This window comes from Bos indicus, chromosome 22, assembly GCF_029378745.1.
Source record: "Bos indicus isolate NIAB-ARS_2022 breed Sahiwal x Tharparkar chromosome 22, NIAB-ARS_B.indTharparkar_mat_pri_1.0, whole genome shotgun sequence".
Lineage (NCBI taxonomy): Eukaryota > Metazoa > Chordata > Mammalia > Artiodactyla > Bovidae > Bos > Bos indicus.
In genome coordinates this window covers 55296900-55318139 of record NC_091781.1, presented here as the reverse complement: position 1 = coordinate 55318139, position 21240 = coordinate 55296900, and the positions used below count along the sequence as shown (strand labels likewise).

At 49.4% G+C, this 21240-nt stretch overlaps 1 protein-coding gene across 21 annotated transcripts in view; it reads right to left on the bottom strand.

Annotated features, from left to right (window-relative positions):
- ATG7 (autophagy related 7) overlaps nt 1-21240 on the bottom strand; it is a 293009-nt gene that overhangs the window by 239245 nt on the left and 32524 nt on the right. For 20 of the 21 annotated variants that reach the window (XR_011563074.1, XR_011563076.1, XR_011563075.1 and 17 more), the window contains exons 4-7: nt 19756-19873; nt 17993-18070; nt 14084-14200; nt 12698-12847 (exon numbers count right to left, since the gene is read on the bottom strand). Coding sequence is in view for 14 of the 21 variants with exons in the window: in XM_070776866.1 (XP_070632967.1) it covers nt 12698-12847; nt 14084-14200; nt 17993-18070; nt 19756-19873 (463 nt within the window). In the remaining 7 variants the exon portion in view is untranslated. Of the gene's footprint in view, nt 1-12697; nt 12848-14083; nt 14201-17992; nt 18071-19755; nt 19874-21240 lie in introns of those variants that run through there. The other variant, XM_070776870.1, reaches the window with a different exon arrangement.

Sequence of the window (21240 nt, the reverse complement as noted above, 5' to 3'; positions counted from 1 at the left end):
CTGGAAAGCTCTGCTTTTTAATGACGACTGCCCCAGTGGAGGCCGTCACCCTGCTTCTCTGCTTCCTGATCCCTCTGTACATCGCACAGGACAGCTTTCACTTTTTCTGTCTCCTTCCTCTCAAAAGACAATGAGGTCTTAATTTCTAAGTACTGTTCTCCAGTACAGTAGGAATCATACAGTACAGTAAAAGGAATCAGGGCTCTTTGGACACATGAGTAATCCTAGGGCTAGAGCAGGGAAAAAAAAAGGGCTTCCCTGATAGCTCAGTGGTACAGAAGCTGCCTGCAATGCAGGGGACAAAGGAGAAGCAAGTTCAGTCCTTGCATGGGAAAGGGATGGAGGAGGAAATGGCAACCCACGCCAGTGTTCTTGCCTGGGAAATCCCATGGACAGAGGAGCCTGGCGGGCTACAGTCCATGGGGTTACAAAGAGTTAGACACGACTGAGTGACTGAGCACACACAGCAGGGAAAACAGAAGACGAGCCTGGAGCACACAGTACACCAGACAGAAAGTGCTGAATGAACAGAAGGCCAAGGGCATGGCAAGGGGCACCAGAGACACCTGCAAAGAGCTCTCAGTGGCCAAGGCTGGCACAAGGCGAGCAAGGAAATGAAGAACGTAGTACGAGATCATAACCCAAACCAAAATAAATACCTATGAGTCCATAATGACATACACGATGAGACGAATATTTGAAGGTGAAGGAACAAGTCTTCCTTACAGAAGATTTCCAAGCAATATATGTAGATACAGACCCTCCAGGGACAGACCTTAATCCCTCTCCACCTTGAGTGTGGGCTCAACTTAGTGACTCGTTCCCAAAGAAAAAATAGTAGGGATAATTTTGAATATTAGAAAAACAAGGGAATTCCAGAAAAACATCTATTTCTGCTTCATTGACTATGCCAAAGCCTTTGACTTTGTGGATCACAACAAACTGGAAAATTCTTAAAGAGCTAGGAATACCAGACCACCTTACTTGTCTCCTGAGAAATCTGTATGCAGGTCAAAAGGCAACAGTTAGAACTGGGCATGGAACAACAGACTGGTTCCAAACTGGGGAAGGAGTACGTCAAGGCTGCATACTGTCACCCTGCTTATTTAATTTATGAGCAGAGTACATCACAAGAATGAACCAGCGGAACGAATCACAAGCTGTAATCAAGATTGCCAGGAGAAATATCAACAACCTCAGATATGCATATGATACCACTCTAATGGCAGAAAGTGAAGAGGAACTAAAAAGAGCCTTTTGATGAAGGTGAAAGAGGAGAGTGAAAAAGCTGGGTTAAAACTCAACATTCAAAAACAAGATCATGGCATCTGGCCCCATCACTTCATGGCAAATAGATGGGGAAACAGTGGAAACAGTGGCAGATTTTATTTTCTTGGGCTCCAAAATCACTGCAGATGGTGACTGCAGCCATGAAATTAAAAGACGCTTGCTCCTTGGAAGAAAAGCTATGACAAACCTAGACAGTATATTACAAAGCTGAGACATCACTTTGCCAACAAAGATCCGTATAGCCAAAGCTATGGTTTTCCCAGTAGTCATGTATGGTTGTAAGAGTTGGACCATAAAGAAGGCTGAGCACTGAAGAATTGATGCTTTCGAACTGTGGCGCTAGAGAAGATTCTTGACAGACCCCTGGACAACAAGGAGATCAAACGAGTCAATCCTAAAGAAAATCAATACCCTGAATATTCATTGGAAAGACTGATGCTGAAGCTTCAATACTTTGGCCACTTGATGCAAAGAGCCAAATCATTGGAAAAGACCCTGATCCTGGGAAAGACTGAGGGCGGGAGGAGAAGGGGACAACAGAGGATGAGATGGCTAGATGGCATCACTGACTCGATGGACATGGCTTTGGGTGGACTCTGGGAGATGGTGATGGACAGGGACGCCTGGTGTGCTGCAGTTCATGGGGTTGCAGAGTCGGACACGACGGAGCGACTAAACTGAACTGAATCATAAGTAAACAACAGACAAGCCCAAACTAAGAGGCATTTGACCAAAATAACTGAACTCTTCAAAACTGTCAAGGTCACTAAAAACAACAGAAGTCTGAGGAACTGTTAGAGACCAGAGGAGAAGGAGACATGACATGACAACAGAATGTAGTCTCCCGGATGGGATCCCTGCATGCAGGAGGGTGCTAACGGAAAAACTGGTGACATGTGAACAAACTCCAGAGTGGAGTAAATGGTTATGTATTAATGTTGGTTTCTCACTTCTGACAAATGTACTGCAATACTGTAAGGTGACAACACTAGAGAAAACTAAAATGGGTGAGGGTAGCCTCTGCACCATACTTCCGCTTTTCTATAAATCTAAAATTATTCTAAGATAAAGGCCATTAGAAAAAAAGAAGAGAGCGAGCATCTGCAGAGCAGGGAGTAGCCTCAAGGTCTCCATGATGAGTTCACAGATACACAGCATATACCAAATGAAGGCAGGTGAATGGTGAAAAGATGGAAACAAGAAAGGGAGCAGGAAGAGGGAGAAGGGGTGGTGAAAGGGTGGGTTAAAGGAGGAGGGAAGGAAGGTGGCTGGCAGAAAACCATGAACTTATTAGCACCAGTTCAGTTCAGTTCAGTAGCTCAGTCGTGTCCGACTCTTTGCGACCCCATGAATCGCAGCACGCCAGGCGTCCCTGTCCATCACCATCTCCCGGAGTTCACTCAAACTCACGTCCATCGAGTCAGTGATGCCATCCAGCCATCTCATCTTCTGTCATCCCCTTCTCCTCCTGCCCCCAATCCCTCCCAGCATCAGAGTCTTTTCCAATGAGTCAACTCTTGACATGAGGTGGCCAAAGTACTGGAGTTTCAGCTTTAGCATCATTCCTTCCAAAGAAATCCCAGGGCTGATCTCCTTCAGAATGGACTGGTTGGATCTCCTTGCAATCCAAGGGACTCTCAAGAGTATTCTCCAACACCACAGTTCAAAAGCATCAATTCTTCAGTGCTCAGCTTTCTTCACAATCCAACTCTCACATCCATACCTGACCACAGGAAAAACCATAGCCTTGACTAGATGGACCTTTGTTGGCAAAGTAATGTCTCTGCTTTTGAATATGCTATCTAGGTTGGTCATAACTTTCCTTCCAAGGAGTAAGCGTCTTTTAATTTCATGACTTCAATCACCATCTGCAGTGATTTTGGAGCCCAGAAAAATAAAGTCTGTCACTGTTTCTACTGTTTCCCCATCTATTTCCCATGAAGTGATGGGACCAGATGCCATGATCTTAGTTTTCTGAATGTTGGGTTTTAAGCCAACTTTTTCACTCTCCTCTTTCACTTTCATCAAGAGGCTTTTGAGTTCCTCTTCACTTTCTGCCATAAGGGTGGTGTCATCTGTATATCTCAGAGAAGGCAATGGCACCCCACTCCAGTACTCTTGCCTGGAAAATCCCATGGATGGAGGAGCCTGGTGGGCTGCAGTCCATGGGGTCTTGAAGAGTCGGGGACATGACTGAGCAACTTCACTTTCACTTTTCACTTTCATGCACTGGAGAAGGAAACGGCAACCCACTCCAGTGTTCTTGCCTGGAGAATCCCAGGGACGGGGGAGCCTGGTGGGCTGCCATCTATGGGGTCGCACAGAATTGGACACGACTGAAGCGACTTAGCAGCAGCAGCAGCAGCAGCAGCAGCAGCATCTGTATATCTGAGGTTATTGATGTTTCTCCCGGCAATCTTGATTCCAGCTTGTTCTTCCTCCAGCCCAGCGTTTCTCATGACGTACTCTGCATATAAGTTAAATAAGCAGGGTGACAATATACAGCCTTGATGTACTCCTTTTCCTATTTGGAACCAGTCTGTTGTTCCATGTCTAGTTCTAACTGTTGCTTCCTGACCTGCATATAGGTTTCTCAAGAGACAGCATCAACTGTATTCAATTTTCCACCCCTAGTACCAGGCTAGAGAACGTATGGAGGTGAGAGATGGATCATAAAGAAGGCTGAACGCCAAAGAATTGATGCTTTTGGACTGAGGTGTTGGAGAAGACTCTTAAAAGTCCCTTGGACTGCAAGCAGATCAAACCAGTCAATCCTAAATATTCATTACAAGGACTGATGCTGAAGCTCCAATACTTTGGCCATTGGAAAAGAGCCTGATGCTGGGAAAGACTGAAGGCGGGAGGAGAAGGGGACGACAGAGGATGAGATGGTTGGATGGCATCACCAACTCAATGGACATGACTTTGAGCAAGCTCCAGAAGATGATGATGGACAGGGAAGCCTGGTGTGCTGCAGTCCATGGGATCAAAAAAGAGTTGGGCATGACTTAGGAAATGAACAACAAGTACCTGACTAGTTCCTCCTTGATGCCGCCACTCTTTCCTTTCTCAACATCCTAGGCTCTCCACTTAGTGACGTTTTAACCCTGGGATTTTCCTGGGTGAGACGGTGAGGGCATGGTCTGAGAGACTGTTTCCTGTGAAAAGCATGAGCAGTCCAAGAAGGAGGCCCCCACCTCACGCGCTCTCTGATTGGAGACGCTACCTTCCTGGAGTTTTCCTGGTCCGGCTGGCCATCACCACCATGGGGGGGCAACTCTTTATTCTGTTCTCCCATATAGACTGTGATAGACGGCATCTGTCAGGCTGACTACATTTAATAAGTCATCCTTGCTTCAACTTCACACTTTAAAAAATTTACCAAAGGCATTAATCACTCTTTGATCCAGCAAGCAAGTGGGGAGAAGGGAGAAGATGGCATTCAACGGCTGTAACATTTGAAACACCTTAGAGAAGAGAATGGCCTGATGGTGGGGGAAAAAAAAACTACAGGCTACAGCCCAGTGGGTATGGTTCTAATCCTGCCGTTAATTGATTTTAAGACCTTGGGGAAGGTCTTCCCTCGCCTGTAAAATGAAATAGTAAAATCATTTCATCTCAAAGGAGTCCTTCTGGCTCCAGAATTTTAGAGCTTTATAGGCCATTACAGAGAAAAAAAAAAAAAAACATATAGGTTACAAAAATACATAGACTATATTAAGGTTCATTTTTACCTGGTGTCTAAAGGCTCTTCAATTTTTATTTGGGAAGAACCCAGACATATCAATCCAGAATATGCCATTCATACAGAGATGCGGCATTTCAATTTTCAAATACAACTCCATCAACCTGGGCTGTTATCAAAGGTTCTGAGTTACTCTCATCTGATCTTCAGCAATTCCCGATACCTCTGTGCCTAAGTTTCTCATCTACAGGGTCACTCTCACCTGCACTTGGCACAGAGACTGAGAACAAGAGAAGCACGCAACCAGCGAGAACCATAACAACAAAAATCCCATTGCAGTAAATACATCGGCCTCTTCGTTCAGTTCAGTCTACCACCGATAGTCATCTACCTTCAGCTTCAAAGTTACCATTTCTTAGCTGGCGGAGAAAAAGGAGGATAAGTTCTAGTTTATCAAATATTCTCTGGGTCCAGGTTTCATCATCTGAAAGTGTAGAGCTGAGACTAAATGATATTTAAATTATATAAATTAGAATGTGACATCAGATAGTACAAATGGATGCTTAATTTCAAAAAATGAGCATATTTCTGACACTAAATACAAAGGCAACCAGGCAGGAAGGTAGTAAGAAAAAAAAAATCCTTTTAGATAGGACCAGGAATAAGTTTCTTAGAGCAACCTGACCTAAAAATGAGCTATAGAGAAGGAATGAACCACTAAAGAGAAATTTACCACTTATTTATAAAGGGAGGTTAGCTCAAATCTGTTTTAAAGGAACTCTTCTACCCACAGGAGGCATGCATAAGTACGAAGAGCAAGCGTCCGAGAGGAAGATGACAGAATCCATTTGACATCAGGCTGAACACAATGAAATAGTCCTCTGATGATTCAAAAGTGACCCCAAAATCTTTCAGTGCTTTAGGAATCAAACCTACAAGCTTAATCACTGTAGGATTCAGTCCAAATGAGGCTCAGCAAGCCAGTTTAACTATTTGGGTAAACAGACTTCATAAATGGCAGTCAGAAATAACCATTGGCTAGGAGATCTGGATTCTAGAACTGGCTTTGCCACAGATTCATTGTGTGAACATGGACAAATCACTTCCTTTTACAAGAGAACTCAGCAGAAAGAAACAAAATGTAATTGCAAAAAAAAAAAAATCTATTTAGAAGGTTTATGAAATAAATGCTCCTTTCTCCTTGGCTGAGAGCATATAATTCATTGAAGTTGTTCAGTGATGAGCTGGCTACCATCCACCCAGCAATTTGCTGAAAAAGTACAACGTGAGAAGAGAAAGAGGGCAAAATTGCCAACTTGAGCGTCTGGAGAAATTTCCACACTGCCATAAAACATGCTTAACTGACAAATGACTGTCTATTACCCACACGCTCGATGTAACAGGAAATGCACAAAGGGGATTATGTGTTTTAAAAGTATAGGAAAAAAGTTCTGAGATATCATGCATGGCGATGTCAGCGATGGAGACCAAGATGTGGATACTGCTGAATGAAGAAACAGCCCCTAACCAACAGCAGACCAATTACTGCTCCTTTGCTGGTGCTCTTGTCCTAAGATTTCACAACCTGAAAACTGAAGGCTGACGCTGTCAAAATGACAAAACGTTTCCCAAACATTCAATCTCAAATAGCTGTTCTGGAGAAAAAATGAGACTCAGTCAAGCAAGCTTTCCCTGACGATGGGCAGTGGGGCAGCATCCGGGGCTGCATCAGCATGAACCCCGGAACAGCTGCAGCATCACCACCACCGGAACCCACACTGGAGGGCAAAAAGAGCTTAGACAAAGCCCATTTTCAGCCAGCCCAATGCATGTAATACTCAGTGCTGCTCAGCGAGCACTGCTAGCTTGAGGGAGATCGGCGGTGCGGGCAGGAGTCACCAGAAGCAGCAGTACGGGAGCTAGCCCCACAGGCGGGGAAGCCAACGGGTACTGGCCCTTCCTGGCTCCGCAGCGCATGACTTCCACACACTGGAAACCCAAGAGTTGGCGGGGGGCACGGTGGGAGAGCTGAGGCCACAGAAATAAGCAGACACCACGAAAGCACAGCACCCTCACCCCGAGAGCCTGCCGTCAGACATCGGCCAGCACACGACTGAGGATAAACCTTAACATGCCCAGCCTCTTAACCTTGTAATTTCACATCTAGAAATCTTTCCTAAGGAAACAAACAATTCAAAGTACAAAGAGGAGGGCAGGGAGGGTGGGATTTCATGCATAAAGAAGCTCCTAATAGTGAAGAATTATGAGAGACCTAAATGTCCAAAACTTGAGAAATTCATGATGATACGTATTTATTAAAAAGGATGTTGATGCAGAGTTTAGTATTATGCTAAAATAAAACAGAAGGTAGTATAATCTGAGTCATTAAAATCTGCACAGGAGACTAAAAGATTTTCAGTAAATGGAGTGCTATGAAAACCCACTGTGGGCAGAATAAACCATTTTACGGAAGTTGGGGGTGGGGGAAGTTTTCTTCAAAGAATCATGAGTAAGTTTCACTCTGAAGAAACTGGGAAGAGAAGAAGTACAGGGGTGGGGAGAGGATGAGACAGAAGAAGAGAAAGGAGACAGGAGTTCCAGGCATCAGCCCTGCAGGGGGAGGGCAGTCAGCACCTCCGAGGGGAGCACCAAGGGAGCGGGGGTCAGATCCGCACAGGGCCCGGGCCACATGGGGGCCTCTGCATACAACACGGGGACCAGGGACAGATCCGCACAGGCCTGGGGCACGGGGGGTCCTCTGCATACCATATGGGGGACCCAGGGACAGATTCGCACAGGGTTCAGACCATATGGGGTCCTCTGCATACCACATGGGGGAGCAGGGACAGATCTGCACGGGCCCGGGACACGTGGGGTCCTCTGCATACCACACGGGGGAGCAGGGACAGATCTGCACAGGGCCCGGGACACTTGGGGTCCTCTGTATACCACACGGGGACTGGGGACTTATCTGCACAGGGCCCAGGCCACATGGGGTCCTCTGTACACCACATGGGGCACACGAGACAGATCCGCACAGAGCCCGGGGCACGTGGGGGCCTCTGTACACCACACGGGAGAGCAGGGACAGATCTGCACAGGGCTCGGGCCACATGGGGTCCTCTGTATACCACACGGGGACCGGGGACTTATCTGCACAGGGCCCGGGCCACGTGGGATCCTCTGTATACCACACGGGGACCGGGGACTTATCTGCACAGGGCCCGGGCCACGTGGGGTCCTCTCTGCACCACATGGGGCACACGAAACAGATCCACACAGGGCCCGGGGCACGTGGGGGCCTCTGTACACCACATGGGGGACCCGGGAACAGATCCGCACAGGGCCCGGGGCACATGGGGTTCTGCACGCCACACAGGGGACTTGGGTTCTTAGAGCACAGGAGAGACAGCATTGCTCTGCCTCATTTGGAGAGTGACATGATCAGATCTGCTTTTCAGGGGACTTCCTGGGATGATACGGGGACGGACTGGATGGAGGCCTGAGCAGGCACACAGAGCCCACTGGGAAGCTACTGTGGGAAAGCAGATGAAAGACCATGACGCTCAGGCTGGCCAGGTGGCAGAAGAAACGCAGAGGTGGCAGAAAGAGAGAAGTTTAGGAGGTGAGATCCACGGATATGGTGCTGGTAGAGGATCGAGAGGCAGCCAGCTGGCTGCCCAGATTCACAGCTCTCGTGACCGGATGGATGACAGTGTCGCTACAAGATGGCGATGCCCAGGAGGGTACCAGCCTTGGGGTGAAGACCCTGAGATCAACTCAGACATACTGAATTTGAGGTGCTGGAGTAGGCAGGCAGGGGGTTGGCTAACGCAGGCCAGGGCCCAGAGGCAAGTTCGGGCTGGAAACGGTGGTCAGTAGGGTTGTGGGCACCAGGTTTCCCAGAAGAGAAAGCAGACTCAAAGGAGAGAAACCTGCGGCAATTCCAATGGCTCTCCAGCTTCTGTGTGAAGACACCACGACAGGGCTCACAGAGGAGCAGGGGCTTCTTGAGGGTCAAAGTCCCTGCTAAGAGGAGGAGGCAGGAAATAGAGCAAAACAGGAAGCTGGAGCACAAAAGCGAAGAATTCATGTCGAAAAGAATGCCTATTTCTCGAAGAATAGGATAAAAAATTTCAAGGAAAGTTCATGACTCAAGGAACATGAAAGAGAAAGTGGAATTATGTGAAAGCAAGTGAACAGGGTTCACACCATGAGGCAGGAACGGTCTCGAGTGAAGTGAGAGCTAGGTTTCACAGACATCACGTCTCCAGAAAGAAAGAAAGAGTTGCTCAGTCGTGTCCGACTCTTTGTGACCCCATGGACAGTCCACAGAATTCTCCAGGCGAGAGTCCTGGAGTGGATAGGCTTTCCCTTCTCCAGGGGATCTTCCCATCCCAGGGATCGAACCCGGGTCTTCCGCATTGAATTCTGTACCAGCTGAGCCACCAGGGAAGCGCTCACGCCTTCAGGGCTCTGCTCCAGCCCTGCTTTCCTGGGAAGTCTCCGTGCTCACCAGCCTTGTGCTTGTCCACGAGGACCAGCAGCTCTCTCCTCTCTAAATTCACACACACACCGTGTGCCCATCAAGTGTCTGGCATCACGCTACAAGTGCAGCATGTGCTGTGGGGTGTAACACGGTCCTGGTGTGACCACTGCTCCGGGGCTGATCAGGGATCCCAGTTGAGACGACCTGTGACACACCAGCAATGGCATGGAAGCCCCGTCAGTGCCCGGAGAGGGGTCGCTACCAGCACACAGAAGAGGGGTGTCGAACAGCGCCGGGACCGCGCCAGCGCTTCCAGGGTGTGGACTAGGAAGGGAGGGGGTGAGGCACTGGCCAGCGGCAGGAGGAACACCAGCCGGCGTGACCAAAGGCGGGAGATGGGGAGAAGACGAGGGCAGCAGGGGCATCTGGAGGGCACAGCTTGGGGAGCTTTCGAAGGTGAGGTGGGAGGGATGGGCAGTCGCCAAGTCTGAGGAGGCCCTGAACGCTGAGCCTTTCTAACTCTGTCTTGAAGATCACAGGAACCACAGGGGGTTTTCAGGTAGCAGAGGGACACGATCCAATTGCTGTGTGAGAACATGCATCTGGGCGGCACGGCGGGGGGTGGATGGGACACCCAGGACTACAGAAGGGAGGTCGGCCGTGAGGCCACGGAGCTCCTGAGAGTCCACAGTCTGTGTAGCCTCTGGCAACCCTTCCTAGAACAAGACTGGACACAGAGGCACAGATAAACCGCCAAGTATCGTCCGTGTCATCTCACTGGCCCGTCTTTCTGTGACTTGAATTTCTAGCTAACTTTCCACAAGTCGATGTCTCATTGCTCCTATAAGGACTCGGGTTCCACAAGAACAGGTGCAATCATATTTCACAATTTCTGGCTCACAGGAGGTGCTCATGATATGCGCTGAGCCATGCCAGGCTTTCCTGAGATACAGCCTTAACCCAGTGAAGGATGCCGCGTCTGAATCGGGCGGTGGTTGGCCTCTGGGTCAGGGGCCTCGCCAACTCACCCAAATCACTTCACAGGAGACGCCAGAGAACGTTCAGGCTTTAAAAACTGGCTGCTGCTGAGGAGGAAAGGAGTTGGACACACGCTGCCCACCTGCTGCAAGCTGGGCACTTTATCCACGTCATCGCATTTCTTCCTTGTCAGCAGCGTCGGGGAAGAGAGGAGCCTGGCGGACTATAGTCTGTGGAGTCTCAAAGAGTGAGACACCACTGAGCAAGCATGCACACGCAGGTTACCACCACGGGACAGCGAGACCTGGGTGACGCAAGGGTGTGCGCATCCCCCAAGGTCACAGACCTACAAGGTGGCAACACCGGGAGTCAGACCTGCTTGATTCCAAATGGCAAGCAGGGTCCACCTCTCCCCCAGTGACATGAGAACGGACTGGAAGAAAGTGCATGGGCTTCGGAACCAGACAATTAAGCCATTTGAGTCTCATCTGCATCAGAGAGAAAATGCGGGACTTCCCTGGTGATCCAGTGATTAAGAATCCACCTGCCAATGCAGAGAACATGGGTTCAATCCCTGGTCTGGGACGATCCCCCATGCCTTGGGGCAACTAAGCCCATGTGCCATAACTATGGAGCCCAAGGGCCCTCGAGCCGGTGCTCCACAACAAAAGAAGCCAGCGCAATGAGAAGCCTGCCCACCACAACTAGAAAGCGGCCCCTGCAAGCTCAACCAGAGACAGCGGGCACACTGCAACAGAAGAGCCAGCACAGACAAAAATAAATAAAAACAGGAAACGCAGGTACTGAGAATACCTACGTCACGAAGTCATTACACGACAGAGCATGTGAAAGCCCCCTTTAAACTGCCAACTGTTGTTCTGGCAGAGCTGCCCTCGGGGAAGACCATGTCTTCACCACGCACAACTGAAGTCCAGCCGCTTTCAAAGCCAGGCTGATTTGCCCCATCTGCTGTCACAACGGGGCCTCGAAGCACCAACGACAGATCTTGCTGCTGCTAAGTTAGCTACAGGTCTGCAAATCTGACTGGGGTGGGGCTTGGGCAAGAATTATAATAAAAACCCAACCCTCAGTCATCAATCTAAAGAGGGCTCCCTCTGACAAAGAAAATGCTAGTGTAGGTGAGAAAGAAAAAAATCTACTTTAAAATAAAAGGCACCTGAAGTTCAGGCCAAGGAAGAGCCAGGGCACCAGCAAGAGGCCTGTCTCGTCTCAGCTCTGACGTACCTACACGGCGACTGAAACCCTCCCACTTGATTTCAAACCTGCATGATACTCATCATCAATATTTTATTTTTAATTTTCAGTGTCTTAATATGGCTAGGACAGCTTCCTATCTATCTCATCACATCTAAAGACACTTAGAGTACTCCTTCCCTCACTCAAAAGAGTTTTACTGGGGGCCTGAGGCGAGGGCTGGCCACTACGCTGAGGCAGGTCCGTGTGGGACTTGGTCCCTGCCCTCTGGGAGCTCACAGTCCAACAGCATGAGAGGCAGTGTGTGCAAGGGAGTGAGAAGGGGGGTGAGGCCGGGAGGCCAGGGGCAAGGGCAGCGAGGTCAGCCGGGACAGCTCACACCTGAGACACCACGGGAAGGCCTCTCCATGGACGCAGGGCTTTGACAACAGACAGTCTCTTAGCACCCCCGGGCAGGACCTGCTTTAGGAAAACCAAACAACACGAGGACAAAGACAGACACAGGAACGCTTCTGGGTCTGTCTGCTTAGGGGGACTCTCTGGGGAAAACCAGAGAAGCCTAGCAAGACCAATGGCTCATGAGGAAAATAGGGCAAGATGAGGCAGGAAAGGTGGACTGGGGGCAGAAGGAAGACGTCTTCAGCTCTTGATTAGTGAATGGCACGGGGAACGTGACGGGGCTGAGGGAGATCCCTGCGGGGTGGAGACTGTCACTGACCAGGAGCGAGAGGACCAGAGTCTGCACTGCCGCGGTAGCTCTGGCAATGAATTAAAACAGATAGAAAGTGTATCAGGAAGAAAAACTGAGGCAGTGAGGAATCCACAATTACTCTGAGGTGCCACAGAGCTAAGAAAACCTGGAGGAGGTCCTGATTTGGGCAGTGTAGGGGTGGGGGACGGTGAAGATGCGGAGATGTCCTGAAACTTTCTCTGGAAGGCTTAAGACACCTAAATGAGCCTGAATTTCGCAGTGGTCTATCATAACATGAACATCAGATTTTCTTATTGGATAATAAAATGCTCCTCAAAGTTTCTCTGACCTTTGTCCTTTGACCCTGGAAGAAATCGCTGTAGTGTTTGAGCGAGGAAACCAGCACCGTGGTCTCGTCATACTTGATTAGGAAGTAAGGCAGTGCTGGGACTCCTTCTGTCTGACAAAGGGCATCATACGCGTGCTCGAGGGCTTGAATCTGAAATCAGGAAACACTGAGTTATTCTCCAGACAACTACTTACCTAGCTCTGAGCTGAGAAAAATTAACATACAATAAAAGGTACTTTCGGGCCAGAAGACTGGAAATGATTGCTCACACCCCTGTTCCTCTCTTGCAGCAAGCAGACCTAAGAGTGCCCCAAATCACACCACCTCACTCTGAGATAACGCGTGGTGGTGTCTCAGACAGGAGCACACACACATATTTCACGGCACCCTTAGTGTGATGGCTCCCGGTTCCCCAAGACGCCACCACAAAGGTTTAGAGAGCGCCCAGACACTAAGTCTCGCCTGTGATATCCCAGCATGAATCTACCACGGATGGATTTTGCCCTGACCCCTTCTATAACCTTCAGTAGCTCCCTTGAGACACGCTTTCTCTTACTTATCATACAACTGACTCATTCACAAAGCGCAATTCAAGGCTGTTTATAGCACGTTCACAGGGATTTGTCACAATACTTTGAGAACATTTTTGTTCCCATTAAGAGAAACCTCAAACCCATCCGGACTCAATCCCCAGCCCTAGTCTTTTGTTCGCACTTACAGTTCTCCCTAGAAAATTCATTCCACAGAACCACAACCTTTGATTTATCTTAGTAAATGAGCTTTTTAATTAACAAGGGCCCTCCCTGGCTTTGGATTTCTGGGCTTTAGTGAGTGACATGCTTCATGAATTCAAGTCATCTTGACACTCAGCGTTTGCCTTGACGACAATCAGAATTTGGGGGCTGAGGGTCTGTCTTCTACCAACTTGATGGTTTTCACTGCTCTTCTGGGAACCACCTCTAAAGACCTTATTATCTTCCTTAAACTGCAAGGACTAGCTCTGTAGGGACCGTCCTTAATGTAGAAGTTCTGCAACTTGGCACAAAGAAAGGGAGAAGTCTTCTCTTTGGTTGCAAAGACTCTCTCCACTGAGAGTGGAGATCATGCTTTGGCAAATTCCCGCAGTCTTTCAAAGTGTTTCTGTAATTCCTCCCTACTGGCTTAGCATCTCCACACAGGTCACGAGGACCTGGACAAGCGCTGCTGACCACTCTTCACACGCGCTTACCAAACACTGTGCGAGCAAGTCTGCTCTTAGTGCCGCCTTTGGGGGATTCCACAGAGACCGCCTCCTCACCCAGACAAGTGTCTTTAGAAAGAGCTAGATAAACTACTCATGCACATTTAAACTCAGTTTGATCTGCATTTTGTTTTATTTGTTGATACCTGTTTTGGCAAAAACCATTGATCCAAGGCCACTGGCCCCTGAATGAGGGGTATGCTCTCTGGAAGGCAGAGAGCTGGGGAGCAGAACCAGTAGTAGAAATGGTACTTCTTTAGATCCTGGAAGAAACAAGACGACACATCAGAATGGCACGGTGATCACACGGAAACGCGCCTACTAACGCTAACTTCCCAACAGCTACGTGAGACAGAAAAACTAATGCACGCCAGATACGACCAACTTGTCAGAAACCTCCAACAGAACCCCCGTGTTTATCTGAAATGTCCCCACACATTCACACTAATGTATCAGGACAGACATAATATATTTTATTGACCACTTCCTAATAGAAAGTATCCAAAAAGTAACTGATGTTGTTGTCATCATTGTTTAACATATAAAATCACCCCGGGAGGTAGCTGTTATCTGCCCATTTTACAGACAGAAAACTGAAGCTTAGAGAGGGATGGAAAGCTTGAACATAGATACCAAGTGGCAGAGAGGAGAGTAGAATTCTACTTCCAAAATATAAGCTCCTGTTCATGGTACCAGGCGTACCCAGCGTGCCATCTGTGGAGGTACAACTTCCCAACAGTCACCACTCTTGTCACAACTGAATGAACTAAGCATGCTATTGAAGTTATTAGAACGTGCTACATATAACCTGAGATAATATAACAGTGTTTTCAGAACTGTCATACTGGTGAAATTCAAGTCAACAACTAAGCACTTGCTGTGTACAAGGCAAAATGTTAGATACTCCGGCAGTAAGAAGATGAAAAAATTCAGTCCGGCCCTCAGGGAGCTCAGTCACTGCAGGGAACAGAGAGGAAACAAGTACATGAGTAGCTGGATGAGTCACAGAAGAGGTTCCAGGACCTAGGGTGCACCGACGACAGAAGAGGCATGCCTTCGGGGTGTGTGTGCCTGCTCCCCAGCCAGGGGAGGCGAGAAAGGGCCCGTGACTTGTGAGGCCGTCCCCACTCAGGCCCAGTGTTCTCGTCTCCGAATTTCTGTAGCAGGTGAGGCCTGAGTCACTCATGTGGGAGGACCCTGTGGTTATGTGGGTACCTGACAGCTTCCCACCAGCCTGTTACCACTGATCACTTTGTAGTTTATGTCGCTACTTGACATTTCCTCTCAGATCTTGCCAGGAATCAGGAGGGGACCGATGCTTGGTGACTTCTCACTGAGGTATGCTTCGTGCACCACGAAGGCCACCGTGCTGGACTGACCTGGTGGCGGAGTGGGTAAGCATCTCCTGCCAGTGCAGGGGACCCTGGTGTGACCTCTGGTCTGGGAAGATCCCAAGTGCCTCGGGGTCACTAAGCCTGAGCGCCACGGCTCCTGGACAGTGCTTCAGAGCCCAGGAGCCATGCCTACTGAGACTGCGTGCCCTAGAGCGTGCGCGCCGCAACAAGAGAAGCCACTGCAGCAAGAAGCCTGGGCACCTCCTGGGCACGAGAGTAGCCTCCACTCGCTGCAACTAGAGAGAGCCCACACAGGCAATGAAGCCGAAAAAACAGTCACCATGTTAAAGATGTTACAGCACATTAAGTGGTTTTCTAGTATACTGACCAGGCTGTGCCACCATCCCCACCAATTTCAGAATGTATTCATCGCCTCACAAAGAAACCCCAATAGCGGAAACTCCCCACTGGTTTATTAGTTAGAAATCCCATTCACAGAAACTCTCCGTTCACCTCACTCTCACCCCCTGGAAACCTCTAGCCTACATTCAGTCTCTCTAGATTCGCCTATTCTGGACTTTCCAAACAAATGCAGTCAGACTAGGTGACTTTTTAAAAACAAACTTACACATAAACACATGTCCAGATGAAGAAGACTAGTCACTATAGTTTCCACAGTCTGTATTTCTGCCACTAACTGATCAACTAAGGACAAACTCCCTTTAACAACAGCAAAGCAAAGTGCAAAATCTAAATTAATAAAGTGTCTGTACCTTGGAGTCCTAGAAAGAACAGAAAGGAAAGCAAAACACCTCTAGAGATTTTTCTCTCTTCCATGTGCTAAAATGATTTGTCATAACTGATCTTTAGCGAAAGGTTAAACGATTCAAGATGAAGGCCTTGGCAGTTTCTAAAAGCTCTTATCAGGTCATCTTCAAGAGTCAAAAGGCAAAAAAAAAAAGAGTCAAAAGGCTTGAATTTCTTAGGATGCTTTTCAGGACACAAGAGACCTCGATCACATCAAACATAAAGCTCTTTGTGTCTGACAGGTTCCTAAAGACACAGACTTTTAATTTTTTTTAAACGCAGACTAAGAATACTCAGTAGAAAGGGCAACATGGCCAACTCACATAACGACTCTGAGATGCCTTAAAACTTTAAGTGAGATCCAATGCTATTTTCTCATTAAACACAAGTTGTCCATTAGATTTTACTAGCTAAAACCCTTAATACAGAAGATGTATTGATGGTAAAATTAAAAAAAAAAACAAAAACACATCAATTAGCATTGCTTTTATTTATCCTTACAAAATTACTCAATTTACAAAATATCAGTGCCAAATTGTGTCTAGTAATCCCCTGAAGTATCTGGCGCTTTTCTATCTCGCCACCGACACACAGAAAGCACTTTAACTTGTCAGGAAACGTGCTCCTTGCAGGGCCCCCATGCCCACTGCCCCCCACTCTGGGTATGACCCCAGTTTGAATCCTCTCTCACTCTCCCCTTTGCCTCGGGTGGTGCATCAAAGAGGCAGCAGGAGGAAGAAATGGAGGACGAGTTCATGGGGGAGGAAGGAAGGCAAGACTATATCTTGGCAAACCAAAAAAGAAAAGAAAAATGTAGGGAAGAGGATTAACATCCGAAGCTGATAAAGCTGGGGTGAACAACCAGCGCACTTAATGCGTGTCCACATCAGTATGTTTACATGCCCACTCCAGGGGGCTATCTTCTAAAGAAATAAGCGGGAAGAGAAAATCAGTGTGGCTGACGATGTTCACTGCAACTTTTTTTAATAAGAGTGAATACTGGGGACTTGCCTTGCGGTCCAGTAGTTAAGACTGCTTCCAGTGCAGGGGTCGTGCGTTCGACCCCTGGTTGGGGAACTAAGATCCCACATGCTGCGTAGTGCGGTCAAAAGCAAAATAAAATAGTGAATACCGAAAACAACCGAGATGTCGAAAGGTCTATAGAACACACGCTTGACAGAATACTATAATGTCAACATAATTATACAGGGCAAATGAGCTTTCTGCGGAGATATATGCAGACGCACACATGCATATGTGTGTATACACGTGCATAAGCGTGTGTGTGGGCTGGCACTTCTGTTAAAAGCAATCAGCCCTCACCTTCTGCCATGTTCCCCATCACTGAGGCTCCCTCCCCCTGCTTCCCTGGGCAGCAGTGGTTCCCCTAATGTGATTTCTTATCCTCTTCAAAGCTGCCCTTAAAGTTCACTTTAACTAGATCTCACTTACATAAAACATTTTCTTTGTTAAAAAACAACAACAACACAGCTGTGTGGACAAGCTATGCAGGGTGACCCCCTCTCATCTAGAAGTCACCTGGGGATGGCTTAGATCCTCGAGTCGTCACCTGTTCCTTATGTCGATGGACCCAGCAACTGGGCTCTGCGGCGCTGAACTTAACAAAGACGTCAGCAGTGATGAACCCAGCTCCCGGAACTGGGCTTTGTTACCTCCTCAAATGATGAGAGCTGGGTCTCCCTGTCACATAAACCAGGCAAAGCCACCAGTGCGATCAGGGAGAATGAATTAATCTTGCATCAGTGAGAAACGCCAGCCACTACCGGATCACTAAGCACCCAAGGATTTGTTTAGCAGATGTGACTTGAGAGAAGAGAGCAGCCTGTCCCACCGGTGCCCTGGGCTCAGCCAGGGCAGTCCACAGTCCACACCCCGCAGAGCCCGCAGACTTACCGCAAATGTCAAGAGGAGGAACTTGTTGAGGAGCACGGGGTTGTCCAGGGCGGCCCCCGATTTGATGGACTCCCAGATCTGCCGGGAGGAGGAGTAGCGTCAAGGCAGGTCCCGGGGTCTCCTCCCGCCTCCCTCCCAGGAGCACATGGAGCTGCAGGGCAGTGCGCCTTCCTCCCCACTGTCCAGAAGCATCCTTTCTCTTGCTGGGTCTCAGCATCAAGGAGGAAACCCGGCCCGTTCATGCCTTGGTTACTGCCTTCCACAGATGTTTACTTATTGTCAACTACAGAGCAAGCACATCGGGACTAGAGAAGAGAGAGGCGCAGTCCTTGCCCTCCAGAAGCTAAGAGCCTGGGAGACAGCCGGGCACCCATGTCTGTATGCCACCAGGCAGCAGGGGATCTCGCAGACGGGCGGACAATACCTGGGAAGAGCCCTGACCTTGGCTAAGGACAGGCGAGGGGAAGGAGCCAGGGATGGGCTCCAGAGGCCGTGATCTGAACTATGTACAGGGCATTTCTTAAAAGCCTTATTTGGGATAATCTTTCCCCGAAGAGAAAAAAAAATCAAGTCTATGGATACTCAGGAAGGGTGTGATTGGAAGCAGACGCAGGCCCTGGTCACACGTTTCAGGAACTAAGACTGGTGGCTAAACTTTGTGCCACTAAGCAAACCAGCAGCTGTGCCACCAGAAACCCCGGCACACACATGAGCGGAAGAGGGAAACAAGCAGAGAGATGGTCCTGCTGTGCAAACGAGCTTGGAGGAGCTGGAGCCCAGGACAGTAGGCCCCGCTTCTGACAAACCGAAGGGGAGGCTGAGCCCTGGACACGGGACGGGGCTGGGATTCCTGTGGGGAGCAGCCTGCTGTTTCCAATGACAGCCTAAGACCCGACCCACTCTCTCAAGACCCACTCTCCTGACCCACTCTCTCAAGATGGCCTCTGAAACACGCAAGAGCCCCTGAGCAGTCACGCCACAGGCCGAGGAAGGCAACCATCGTCCCCCATCACAAGGGGCGGGAGGATGCCTTCCTCAGGCCTGAGGCAGGGGACACCCCTCTCTGACCACGGCCCCCACATAAGTAAGACTTATTGGGGTGAAGCTCATCGATGAAGTGGATGGCAGAGAGGGCGGGGATAAGCTGCCCCCCTGCCCCACTTATTCCTCACACTAACTCAGACGTGAAGAAGGAAAGGAAGGACATTCCAGGCAGAGAAAAACATTGAGTCCCAGGGAGAAGGGGACCGCAGAAAGCAGTGAAGGGAGGAATGCTCCCTGATTTGCCGTGAGTGGTCAGAGACGGTGAGGGCAAGAGAGAGGGGATGGAAGGCCACAGGGCCGCAGAGGCCAGTCTATGGGGGCCCCGGCAAGTCCCACGGGGCCTTTCCATTCAGCCCTGAGGACTCGGGAGAGACATGATAGGCTCTGACAGCATGACAGTGCTCAGGACTAGAAAGCCTCTTCGGGGGGCACTGGGAACAGAGAACCCGAATGCACGAGACACAGGCACAGAGCTGGCGCACTCAGAGAGGCTGAGCTAACTGGGGATAGCCGGCGAGCGCTTCCCTTCTCTGCTGTGACCTTCTCCTCAGGCAAGAGGAGAAGGCTGTCTCCTCCCTGACCCACCCATCACTGCAGAAGGCCCTGAGTAGCCTGAGTGCCGGGTACACGCTAGCTTCTGTGACAGAGTCAGGCACTTGGTCTGCAACTGCATGCCTGCGGGACCATGGACAACAGGTACGTCGAGTTTCCCAGCTAACCTCGTTTGCCGCTTCTTCCAGAAGTAGCTTCTTATCTGCAGCCTTGAAAGCCTCGAGTGTGTTGGTATTATACAGTATGCCGACCGCCGGGCAGCAGCGGGCTGGGGTGGGTGCACTCCTGGGCACGAGAGAAACGTGGTTAATGGGCACAGCTGGGACGCGGACAGCCAGCAAACGACAAACAAACCAGAAGACAGTCGGAGACAAGGACCGCACTGTCCAGGGCAAAGAGAAGACTGGTTTACATTTCTTTGGAAAACGACGAATATCACTGCTTAAGGAGTAAAAATGTGCGCTCTACCCCCCAAAAGCCTCTCTATTCCCCTTCCCCTAATGTCTCTGCATGCTGTCTTTCCACTGCCCCCCGGATATAAGCTCTTTTCCTATTTAAAAAAATTCTTTCCCATCTTTAAACTGAAAGGGAGACGTTATTTAATGAGCTTCTACTGAACCTGGGTATAAGGTTTCGGTTCTGAAAGGAGTTTGTTCTCCCTCTTGAAGGATTAAGTAACTTGCTTAAGGTCACATAACAGGCAGAGCTGGGGTCTCAACTCAGAACTGTTGACTTGAAGGGTCTGTGTTGCCCGCTTCCCACTCAAGCACTCCCAGATTCAGCACCCTGCTGCAAATCCTCCTCTTCCAGGAAGCCATCCATCCACCCCCCCTTCTCTGATCATGAGCACAGTATTTTAGAGTGTTTCCGAGACCAACAACCACACCCCTGGAGGACAGGAGTGCTCCAAAGTCAGGGGCATGCCGCCTCCTGACTGCACTGCACCCCGGACACCTGTGCGGCCACGTCGTGCCACGGGGTGTCACATTCCACGCTGTCCCCTTTCCCCTGCCCCCCGGCCTCAGAGTAACCCAGGTCAGGAGAGGAGAAAGGTAAGATGATTCTGAGCACAACCCAGATGTGGGAAAACCTGGTGTCACCTCCGAAATGATTAATTCGCGTTTCAGAGGTTGTGTGTGTGGGTTCAGTTGCTCAGTCCGTGTTTGACACCTTGTGACCTAATGGACTGTGGCCCGCCAGGCTCCTCTGTCCATGGGCTTCTCCAGGCAAGAATACTGGAGTGGGTCGCCATTCCCTTCTCTAGGGGATCTTCCCGACCCAGGGATCGAACCCGCGTCTTCTGCATTGGCAGGTGGGTTCTTTACCACTGAGCCACCTGGGAAGCCCTTCAGAGGTTACAGATGTTAACTGAAAACAGTACTCATCTTATTACAAGATGCACACTGTGGTCACGACCACTGCAGAGAGGACGCTCACTGCTCACACCGACGGCAGCTCTTCAGACCCAGCGTTTCTCCCTTCGGAGTCTGAGCAGAATGGGGTTCGGGGAGGGGGGTTTAGAGAGCTCTAAACCCTCAGCAGGTGTGGAGGGTGCAACGGGTGTGGAGGTTCTGCCAAATGCTGTCTCTAAGACTCAAATGCCAAGTCCTGGGAGAAGCAACTTCCAAAGGCCAGAGCTTGCCTCTGGGAGC